Raw genomic sequence first — 12,332 nt, 5'->3', positions numbered from 1 at the left:
GTAGTGGACAAAGGGCATATTTTGACATAATGATCGTTCGATCCCATGGCCCATTGCCTCAGAGACCTGATCCTCGATGAAATGAAGAAATGAACAAGAGACGAACAGAGCGTATGAAGAAAGATTACAGAATGTGGACCAGTAGTAATAGTAGTAGTAGTAATACCTAATAGTAGTAATAGAAGTAGCAGTAGTAGTAGTAGTAGTAGTGATAGTAGAGAGAAAGAGAGAGTTGCCCTCTGACTGGCAGTTGCCCTCTGACCGGCCAGTTGCCCTCTGATCGGCCTCGGGTCAAGAGCAATTAGCGGTCTCTGTGGCTGTGCTTCCTCCCCCTGCTACTGCTGCTGTCCCTTCCCTTGTGCTGCTGCCCTGTGGCTTGCTGTGGCAGTCTGTGCTTCTGAGGCTGTGAGGTTGCTGCTGGTGGTGTCGATGTTCCTCTGAAAAAAAAAAAGAAAAAAAAAAAGACACCTTTCCAATCATAATTGATCTCCCATTTGGCCACTCGTTCTGGACTCTTTTCACTGGGTTAGAGTTTAGTGGCCTTTTTTTATCTTAAGTTTTTGTCGCCCTTGTGCTGCTTCCATTGCTGTAAATAAAAAAAAAAAATAAAAAATACGCCCCTTTTAACTGTGCTGAGGTGTAGATTTAATAGTCAGATTAAGACTGATCACATTTTTTTATCTTGAGAAAAGTCTTTGTGTACCTCAGATCAGCTTACTAGAGTACCTATTTCTCCTGGTGAGAGATGGTTTGAATGGTGCTCAGATCGGGGAACATTCCCCAATAATGTGAAAAATATTCAGTGGTTTAAAATCTTGGTGTCACCTTTCCTTGCTGCCGGTCATCAGCAGTATGTACAAGAAACGAAATTCACATATTCCTGGCTGCCCAAGGGAACTCTGAAAACGGGAGGCCAAGAATATTTTTGAGATTCCCTAATTTTTAATTGCCTGCCAGTCAAATGACATGTCAGACTTGAAGTGTCAAAAACTCTGGATATCTACTAATAGTTTTACATAAAAATATACAACCAGTGGCAGATATTAGTGTCCAGTTTAAGCTCAGTAAGAGCATACTTGTAAAGTTTTCAAAGGCTAATAAATTCTGTGCAGCATCAGTAATCATATTCAGCTTCACAAGCCAGGCCAGGTACTCTGAGGAGAATTTCTACTCTTGATGTGGGCCTTAGGTCCAAGTGCTCCAGCAGTCAGTCACTAGGAGAATAAACACAAACAAATATATGTGTCTTATTAAAATCAGTTGTACATATCACAAAGTTAAATACATATGAATAGCACGTACACACGCAGTTGTCAGAATTACACTGATATACACAGGGACTGGAACACAAGCTGCACGTAACCAAGGATGGAAGGGCTGACAAACGTGACTGTGTTAACGACTGTCTCACAAAGCTTCAGTTCAGCCTCACAGAATTGAGTCTTGTTCATCTATCATATATAGGGGTTGTTCAGCACTCGGCATGTTCAATATTTAAATGAATGTTATAAGCAATGAACAGTAACTTGTGTGATGCCAAAACTGCAAAATAACTCACATCAGCTCTGAAAGAAACATAAGTATTACTTTTCAGTCATTTACAGGGTTTTGTTGCTGTTGTCAGTAGTATAACAATATTAGGTACTAAATATTCTAGGGTGACAACATTAATGTGTACTTGAAGCCACTACTCGAGGCACCCTCAAATCCATCTGTGACAACTGCACATGCTTGTGGAAAAGTCAAAATTTTGAAATGATTATTTCAAGGCCATGGTCACAGGGCCAACTCTTATAGGCACACCACACTTTCAGGGGGTAATATTTATTTCTCAACCAAAGACATCATATAGTCTTGGGAGTGGGGCTGACTTTTTCGGGAGATAATTTTACACCAGTAGCCTACAGTTCATAGTTGTGTAAAAGCTAAACGTTCTTTACGATACTTTTGAAGGCCAAGTTTAGAGAGTCGGCTCATACATGGATACTGCTTGTCGAGGGGTTGCATCATATTCCTCAGCTGAAAAGCCATAGTCTTGGGGATGTACTTTACCATGCTGTCAAGTTGAGTGAAAGAAAAAAACTACTCCTTAAACAGGAAAAAAGGGAATGTCAGTAATGGATGAAATGATTCTGGCTGAATGAACGATGGAATATCAATTTAATCTCCATTTCTTCCTTTCTTGGACAGCATTCATTGATGGCTAGAAGACAACACTTTATGTACATTTAGCTTAGATTATGTTAGTCCTTCAGGCCTCATGATTTTTCGACACACATATATATATATATCAAGGAGAGCGCTGCCACCTGTGTGTCCCTCCTAGGAAGGCTTTGTATCTAATGTACAGTCGCCAAAAAAGTATTGAACATCTGTGGGTTGACGGGGTAGAATTTGAGCAAAATCTTTAGACATGGTGTTGTATTGGTTAGGTGGGTACCAATAGCTAGAGTCTACCCACTGGTGCCCACCTAACCATCACAACACCAAGTCTGTAGATTTTGCTCAAAATCTATTCAATTGATCCATGACCATTTGCTACTTTTTTGGCTGACTGTACATACCTTGTGTAAGAGTCATTTCCTGAAGATTCTTTTTACTTAAGGCCAGGTTAATGGGACTGACTCCATGCTTCCAAATTATACTCATGTCAAAGTCAATCTCATGGGAAAGTTGACCCTCGAAGGTTATGAGAATGTTCAACTGAGGAATAACTTTTAACCTCCTACCAAAGCAGTATCCATGTAGAAGCTGGTTCACCAAACTTTGCATTCAGAAACTGTTCTGAAATTATGAATCCCACCAAAGTATGTTTGGTACTTTTCTAGGAGGTTCAGTTTATTCCTCAGCTGCGCCTCCCATAGCCTTGGGGAACATGGAATACACTTTAACTCGCGTATCTATGGTGCCATATTATACGCGTGCAGAAGTCATAGTCTCATGTAAAAGTGAGCACCCCAAGGCTATGGATGATGTGATCCACTGAGGTATAATTTGAACCCTCCAGAAAAGGTTGACCCCTAAACTTAGCCAAAAATCATTAGAAAATTTTATTGTTTACATTAGAACATTCAGTATTTTCCTGGAGATTAAACTGATTCCTCAATCTAGTATATCATAGCCATGGGGGTTCTTGCATGGGGTTGACTGTCACATGGGATCAACTTTCATACACGTATTTATGGTATGTCTTTGTGGCTGCCAGCTTTATATTGGAAACTACAAACCAGTCTAGCAAATAATATGAAAATATCATATATATATTTATATATGTATATTGACTTATACAGACATGAAGTGTGCCATTACGGAGCTATCAGATGGCCTGGAGCGAACACTTGGGAGTTCTGTTCTGTCACCTGATATGTGGACGACCGCCCTCTGCCTCCTCCACTCAGACAAGCTGCATGGGGGCTAAGCTAACCAAAACTCACATACTGTTTGCTCTCGACTTATTGCACAAATAAGGGGGAGAGGAGGTCCGTTAATGCACAAGGTCTTAAAGTATGCACTGAAGTAGGCATAAAAAAAGAGCTGTAGCAGCGCTGAGAAGCAAACACTTTGCCAAGTAATGGTTGCAGTCCACAGACTGATGTTGGGGCCTGTGGAATTTGTCAGCTGGTGGTGATCTCCATGAATTCTGAGTTTGTTAAGTCGACAGTAAACAGTATGACGCCTGAAACAACTCAAAGATGCGAGACTTTAGCTTATGGTTATAAATACAAAATGAAAACTTAACGCCTACATCCTTAACTATAGTCCGTCGCAGCTGCTCCGTCAAAAACATCGCTCCATCATATGGCCGCACCTTCATTCCTTTGCCTTTAACCTTTTCATCGGGGCAGCTTGGTGGGGGCAGCTGTGTCACTCATCATTCAGTCATTACCAATTAGTTGTAGCGTGCAGCTGCTGATAAAAAAGTGTATTTCCTTGCATTCTCTTATCCTCTGAGGGCAGGAATACATTCATTTTTTGGTCGTCATCATTATCAATCATTTATGGTGTGTTGGTGATAAAAAGTGCATTTGATGTCATTTTCCCCCTCTGAGTTAAATACACCATGAGGATGAGGTGACAAAGCAGCGGCATCTTGTGAGCCTTGTCTTTGAGGGAGGCGCTGGGGCGGGGAATAGAGTCTTTGCAGGTGAAGGCTATTACATAGAAAGAGGACTTTTTATAGTATGTACATTCATGTATGATCCTCGAGTCCTAGACTATTTTGTGACAGTAATATAGTGCACACACACCTCACATTCTTAACTTACAGAGAGAACATTATATTATTATTATTAGTACAGTATTTTTCCTAGTACAGTAAACCCTCTATTTGACAAACCTCTACTAAACAAAAATTGGATTTATCGAACCACATAAACACACTTGGCAATTTGTAGCTATATATAGCCTTTTATTATAATACTTTCATGTTATTAAAACAATACTTTTTAAACAGTAAAAATAAAATCAAAGCAATTAATCACTGTGAATGATATCTTTAGCTTTCATTTGCTACAGAACCTTGAAAGAAGAAGGGACAGAAAAATGAGGACAGAAGGCAAGGATGGAGTGTGAGATAGGAGCAAATAGAGTCTTTTACCATGGCCTCCCCTCAAGGGAACTCCAAGGAATGTGAATCAGAGTAGACAGATATAGATGCTACCTTCAATAAATCAACACCTTTGGATATATATAGTGTATATATCATATATAATGACTAGGTGAACTTCCAAACTAGTTCGTTAAATAGAGGGTTTACTGCAGTCTGTAATATGCTGTAAAAAGTTGACCGTCATCCATACATGTAGCGACTGTTGTAGTGGGTGAGGCAAACTGAGGAGTGCTTGGTAAGGCAGGGAATGATATAGGTACAGTACTCTGGCGGCAGCAAACCCACACACACTTCTACTTAAGCAAGATTTCTCCACTGCGGGGTGCACTCACCCACCTGTACGCACCACTCCTATTGCCACTCATACCACGGTAAAAGAAAGACTGGAAATTTAAGGTGAAGCATAAAAATCAACTACTGTCAAAATTAAAAATGTTTATCAGTTTTAACTTTGACTAAATCATAGATACTTCTCTGAGCCAATTTTTGTAAGGATTTTTTCGAAAGCAAGTTCACAGGGTCAGTCTCGGTAGTTTACCTGAGGGTCTATACATGAAGGTGCAAAAGATGGGACCAACTTTTCTGTAGTTGAGTCCAATACCTATAATGAAATATCCAAACTTGCCACCATTGCATTTTCTTCAGAATTTCATATGTTTTGCACAAAAGAGAATGGACGAGGAGAGATCTCCAAAACAGGCACTAGCATGGGTACCACAAAGAAGATGACCCATAGGAAGACCCAAGTGGAGGAGATAGTAGAAAGGAGAGGAGAGAAATCGGAGAAAGTTGAGTGACAAAAAAATATATATTGACAAGGACGGCTGGAGGGACTTTGTGGACAGAGAGAGGGAGGTGAAAAGAAAGACCCAACTTTTCATAACCCCTTACAACCTTACTATTGGATGACTCTCACATGGACACTAATTTTCTAAGGGATTAAAGTTTTCCTTCATAGAACATGTTACAGCCTTGCCTGAGGGGGTCACCTATTACATAAGATCAACTCCTACACAAAAATACTGCTGAGTTGTCAATTGTTGTACCTTGGCTCAGTTTTCCAGTCATTTTGTGCCCTGATATGAGTGCTACATGGAGTGGCAAGTACAGATTGGCAAGCACACCCTGGCTCAGTACACAGCTTGTGGTATTTCCAACGGTGAAAATGTTAGTATGTGTCTATGAAATGGAAGGAGGGACATTCAGAGATGCTATTACATGGAGGCATTTCCAGATCAGTATTGTTGTAGGTCTTGCTGTCTTGTATTGTAAAGGCATAGTTAGTTGAATTCAATTGACTCGTTTTGAACAAATGAGTTGAAATGTAATCTGAGTTTTTATAACAAAAGTTCTGCACTTAAAAACAATGGCTGGACCTTGTATTGTAAAGGCTTGGAGAGGTGAGTTCCATTATACTGATTCTGATAAACTGAACCTGACGGGATCTTAGTTAACTTGACAAGAATTCTGTGCTTAAAGTATTGGTATTTGTAATTATTTATTTTTGGTTGAACTTCACTGGTTGACTTAGAATAATTGAATTGTATGCAATCTTAATTAAACACAAATTCTGCACTTACAAGAATAGCTGGATGGCACCTGGAATAACACTTACTCACACTTGGCTGATTTTGTCAGCTTTGTGGCGTTCATTTTACTGTCTGTATCAGAATGGATGGCATTTGGAATACCTTTTTTCATACTGAGATAATTCTAACGTTATCATTTATATCTAAGTTACATTTCTTTCACCGAGTCTGTTACAAAAGCTGAGTGGTTCAAATGGAGATAATTTTAGCAGCTTTGTTATTCATAGAGGAAAATTGCATTCATTATGCTGAGTCTTACAAAACTGAGAGGTTCTGAGATAATTTTACCGACTTTGTTCTTTATGGAGCAAAGCTGCTTTACTGTTACCAAGTCTGTTACGAAGCTGAATGGTTCAAGCCGAGGAAATGTGAGGCGTTTGTTACTTCTATAGCAAAATGGTATTATGAACTTATTTTCATTATGAAGATGAGTAGCAAAGAGATAATTTTGCCAGTACTGCTAATTATTGTCTTTCTTAGAGAATCAATTAGTAGCAAGAGTTGATTTTTCCATTGCTGTTAGTTAAGTAAAATGGTATTATTTCTATGACTTTTATCACTATGGATGGCATTCATAATTAATTTTGGGGCTTGTTCTGAGATAATCTTGCCTACATTGTACTTTTCAGAGCAAAATGCATGAATTTTCACTATGCCTCTATCACTACAGATGGGATTTATAATTAATTTTTGACTTGCACTGAGAAAATTTTACCAATATTGTTAGTCACAGAGCAAAACTACATTACATACTCTTTTTTTTTCATTTCTCATTACAAAGTTAAGTAGAGCTAAAAATAAATTTGCCATTGTTGTTTATGAAGCACAACCGCAATATGTACTTTTTTTCTTTTAGCACAAGACACTGACAGAACAGTAATGGAATGGCACTGTACACCAGCTCAGGTCTTCATCTGTCTTTCTGTCTTTGAATGCAGCCACCAAAACTCTTGTAGGGTGTGTCTGGCAGTCCATAAACACCATTCACACTAGTGCTCATGTCAAGAGGGAAAAAGTGGAAAATTGAACTGAGCCACAAAAACAAAGTACCATATATGAGGCGTCTTGAACCAGAGGGGCATCTGCACCAAAAGTTAGCTTCAAGATGAGTGAAGAAAAGGAGGAAGAATGAACCAAAGAATTGAAGAAGAGCGAAGGCTTAATGTTTCCCAGCTTAGTTTTTATCGCTTTGTCTCTTTGTTTTGATCCCTCAGTGCACCTTCTAGATGGCTGATTTTCCCTTGGGTACCTATACCGTTCAATAGTCATTTTCCCCCAACATGAGTACTGGATGGAATGGCACGTACAGACTAGCAAACACACTCTGTCTGGGCACTTGAGGGAGAGTTGTTGTGGCTCTTCTTCCTTGAGTGTACCTCGAGGTGACCCACCACCACCCAGGTACTAAAATTCCTGGCATCACAATGTTCGTTGATGAGGTAGAGCATCAACTTGGTGAAAATTCTGGTGCAAAGGGTCTCTGTTCCGTCCCCTGCTCATTACTTTGTGTATATTTAAATCAGGCACACTGAACACTGCACCTTGGAACCACATACAGTTCACACATAAATGCAAACATGATATGCATTTTACAGAACCGTCAAGACAGGCTTTCTTAACCAGTGGTCTGTAGATTCTCAAGGCATCCATGGATGGGCTTCAGGGGGTCAGTGAACTGGGTGCATATGCAAAAAAATCATGTCTGAATCACTTTCTTGCTGTAAAAATGTAGATGGTATTATGACCCATATTCTCAAACTTTTCAGAGCTTACACACCCACATTTGGTAAGGCTTTCATAGAGGTTGTAAGTATATATCCATGGAAAGTCTCATGAGTCTAGTGACATTTGACAAGGCTTCTGCACCATGATCATGAAAACAAACTCATGAGCACCCAACTAATCTCCTTTGTGGCCTTTATAAATATTTGTTGTGAGAGCCAAAAGTGTCGAGAATATGGGCCTTTATGAGAGTCATAGCTTATTGAAGATGAGTGTAATTTAGTGAGATAGCACTGTTGGGAAGATGTACAACTGACATCAAGCTGTGACTTCTAGAACAGTTTCTCATCAATGTAAATCAAAGGGAGTGGTCCATGACTCACCATATTTTCTAAGGGTTCATCACTTTGAAAAGGCCAAGAACTACTGCTGTTGAGCGCTCAGTTTGCCTGACATATATATACAAAGAATGATGAATAGGCGACATTGCAGCACTCCTCCTTACCACAACGTGTAGCAAGTCAACACTCTACTTCACCCAGGGACAGCTTGACGCCTCTAATTCTACAAGCTAACACAAGCCGACACATCCGCTGAGGTAAAGACTTGGAACAAACTGAGCAATCAAAAGCCTATGACTTAAACAGCTCTTTCAGTCAAATTCATTTTTTTTCTTTGGTGATCTTATATTTATAGGCAATCTAGTTTATCCTCTTTTAAGCCTCACAATTATGCTTACTAACTACGTACGTCTGTTCATTCCAGGTGAAAGGTAAGTCCTATTGAGTGTGTGGTGAAGAGTGAAGCGACAACGACTTAAATCAACTTAAATGTATTTCCTGGTGACCCAAACAGCCAGGCGAGGGTGAAAGAGGGAGCCGATCTCGCAGTTGACTGTTCTGGTTTCGCCATTGATGACGAAGATGGCTGACTCTGCCGGGGAGACCATGAAGCGTCCAAACACCCCCGAGGACACGATGGGTCGGTTGGTGTTCTTCCACTGGGCATGGTCGGCCGACATGGCCCGACCGACACCTGTGATCATCTCAACTTTACCTGTGGGAGGCAGGTCATGTTATTACTCCTGCAGTGTGCCATGAGAATGCTTGAAACAAATCCTTCAGTGTTACACCTGATTTTGTTCACCTCCACTTTACCTGCAGAAGGCAAGCACTGGACTGCTGATAATGAAGCGCATCATATAAATGAATTCCACCTCAGTGTTCTTCAGCAGGCACATATTTGTGGTAGAATGGGACATGTCTGTTCTTGATACTTCCATAAAGCTACTGGTAACTTTTGCAACTGTTTCCTTACAATTTCAACTAACACAGCCTTGCACCAGTAGGTATATACACACACACACACACACACACACACACATCTGCTGAGGTGAAGACTTGGAACAAACTAAGCAATCAAAAGCCTATGACTTAAACAGGCCTTTCAGTCTCTTTTCCTCTTTTCCTGTATTTCACAACTAGGTAAATACACACACACACACACACTCGATGATGAAAAACATAAAATACCTAAAGATAATGGAGAGTGTTGCCCTAGTTGTTAGTGGTCTGAAATTGGCATATATCTGACTAATAATGACATACAAGTTTAAGAAATACATCACCAGCAGCTATTTTGCTAAGTTCAAATCCTTGCTAACACCTGAAATCTAACATAAAAACATACATTTTTTAAATAGTGCTAAAATTTTCTTGCATTACTTTGATGGAGATATCACAGCCGTGCATGTATGACCCACCAGTGTGGAGGTCCAGGAAGAATATGTCGTCCTTGTCTGTGGATGCTGCGAACAGGTCATAGCTGTGGGTGAGGCGAGAGGGGAAGAACGTCACATCGCTCACGTTGAGGGTTGTGGTGACGTCAAACATGTAGTCGAGTCCGTGGTCTGCAGCAGGCGGAGAAGAGATGGGAAAGTGTTAGCTCGGAGTTATTTAAATTAATATCAATGAGAATGTCAGCTTTGTGATGTAACAGTTTGTGAAAGTATACTTGGGGTTGTGTAAGAATGTTTGCTCTATGAGTTCTTTTTAACCTGGTAGCAGCGACGGGCCAAATTTGTGCCATAATACAAACCCCCCAAAATAGATGATGCATAAACTGATCACAAATGCGTCGATATATATTATGAAATGGCTTGTGTGAGTGATGATTTTTTTCTCATTTTTCTCGCTTAGAGGGACCATTAAGAAACATGATCCCCGCAGCTACCAGGTTAAGGTAGTAATATCAGTTTCAAAAGAACAAAATATTCTATGAATTGACAATATTTATGGAGTTTTCTGCTGACATATAGCATCAATTATACCATTCCTACCTAGATCATTGTATAAAATATTAATAACATTTTATAAGCATTTGTCAATTACTCTGCTGACATACTAATTTTAACATTCCTACTTAAATCAATGTATAAAAAAAACTAATTACATATGTTAAGTATTTTTCTGGTTTTCTGCTGACAAGGAGGAACCATCATAACAAACTTTTCCAAATTTACACTGGCAGCTTGATGGTTCCAGTCTTTACGTGATCACAGACACATATGAAGGAATGAACTGAAAGCATACGTTAAGCATCTACTTAAATTCTCAGCTGACAAACAACGACCTAACCTTGCCGTTTTATCAGTGCTTATTCACTGGGTAAATCATTCTTTTATGTCACTCTTGTCCTGCCTTAGATATATACAGTAATACGAATGAGAGCCAGTGAATAGGAGAGCTTGGTTGACTTGATCACAGGTGCAATGTTTTTTTTTTTTTTATTTATTTATTTTTTTAAGCAAAGGAGACAGCCCAAGGGCACAAAAAAAGGAAACAACAATAAAAAAAGAGCCTACTACTCGCTGCTCTGGTAAAGAATCCGAAGAGGTGGCCGAAAGAGCAGTCACCAAAAGAGACGCATGAAACTAAAAATGATGCTTGTACAATAGTTTTTTTAGCTTGACATACTTCTTTGAGATCCTAAAAAGACCGAGAGCACAAAAGAAAATCATTTGTACTTGTATCAGCACCAACTTGGACTTCATGTGGTTCTTTGGGTAGCAACATGTCACCCATGATGTAGTTGGCCAAGCTCTTCTATTTTATTGCTCTGGTACGAACCTGTGACTTTCTGTACGACGATCTTGACGTGGTTCTGTGTGTCGACAGTGATGGCGAGGGAGGAGTCTGGCACCACGTGGGGCTCGCCGGTGAGCTGTGGTTTGTGGCTCAGCACGGCGTCTGTCAGGTAGTCCAACACCAGCTGCCCTGTGCGCCTTCTTGTCACCGGCTCCTGGCAATTCATCACCACCAGGCCATCTGTGGGCAGCACCAGCTCACTCAAACAGGCTTCTTGGATTTCTTTGTGTTGTTTATTGTTTATAATGTTTATGGGAAGGCCAAAAAGATGGATAGATTTCATAAAAGATGACTACTACTTCTACTACTACTACTACTTCTTTTTAATACATGGGAGACTGGCCAAGGGAAAAACAAGATATAAAACTATAGAGCCCACAACACACTGCTCCACCTAAAATTACACCAAGTAAGAAGGTGAAAGCATGGCCAAGTTTACTTTGGGAAGAGAACGCAGGAACAGTAAGGACAAGATATCCACAGTCTGCCCTGAAGTCAAACACTTACGTAGAGAGGAGAAGACCAGATGCTGTGGGACGCAGTTGTAAGGCGTGAGGTCAACAGTCTTCACATACTTCATGTTGGCCAGGTCCAGCTTGTAGAGGCCACGCTGGTTGGTGTGGGTGACATAGGCGTGGTGGAACTCATGTCCAAGGTCCTGAAATGGTGGTAGAGGTTACTATTAGCCTTAAAATTATAAGTGCAACCTCAGAATCAAGGTTCTCTCTTCAGTGAACACAAGTTATCAATATAACATACATACACACAGCCTCATAGCTAGTTGTTTATCTGCTTGGAAGATTCAAATTAATATGTCAGCTTCAGAATTAAGGTTTTCTCTTCAGTTAACACAAGTGATTACTGTCAATATATAAAACTTGACAAACTCTTTTCGTATTCAAGTATTAAAAATTATACATAGAACTGTAGGGCTTGAGTGATGATTGCCAACTTGTTTTGAAAGTATTACCCTCAAAATTTCAAGTTATAAAACAGATTTCATAGGGAGGATCTCAGAGATGGATTTCTAGTTAACACAAAAGACTGCCACCTAGATTGAGCTAAACTAATGATTGCCTATTGCTCGAGCAGTCTGAATCTCTTTAACATTTGATACGTATTATCACACACCTGAGTGGAAGGAACAAAGAGGTTCTCCACAAGATCAAAGTGGCCATCAATGGGTTCTGGGTGCACTGTGTGGTGCTTCTTCTTCTGAGAAGCGTCGCGAATCACCTGGGGAAGAATTGTGATAGTAACTTAATA

At 40.0% G+C, this 12,332-nt stretch overlaps 1 protein-coding gene across 2 annotated transcripts in view; it reads right to left on the bottom strand.

Moving 5' to 3' along the window:
• Positions 1–1,235: 1,235 nt before the first annotated feature.
• LOC127002069 (follistatin-related protein 5-like) overlaps positions 1,236–12,332 on the bottom strand; it is an 85,376-nt gene continuing 74,279 nt past the window's right edge. For both annotated transcript variants that reach the window (XM_050867512.1, XM_050867514.1), the window contains exons 17-21: positions 12,198–12,302; positions 11,574–11,724; positions 11,049–11,246; positions 9,683–9,829; positions 1,236–8,976 (exon numbers count right to left, since the gene is read on the bottom strand). In XM_050867512.1, the coding sequence (XP_050723469.1) occupies positions 8,747–8,976; positions 9,683–9,829; positions 11,049–11,246; positions 11,574–11,724; positions 12,198–12,302 (831 nt within the window). In that variant the 3' untranslated portion in view covers positions 1,236–8,746. The remainder of the gene's footprint in view (positions 8,977–9,682; positions 9,830–11,048; positions 11,247–11,573; positions 11,725–12,197; positions 12,303–12,332) is intronic.

Source organism: Eriocheir sinensis, chromosome 22 (genome assembly GCF_024679095.1).
Source record: "Eriocheir sinensis breed Jianghai 21 chromosome 22, ASM2467909v1, whole genome shotgun sequence".
In the NCBI taxonomy this organism is placed as follows: domain Eukaryota; kingdom Metazoa; phylum Arthropoda; class Malacostraca; order Decapoda; family Varunidae; genus Eriocheir; species Eriocheir sinensis.
Note: the sequence above shows the minus strand (reverse complement) of the source record. Positions and strands in the feature narration are given on the sequence as shown.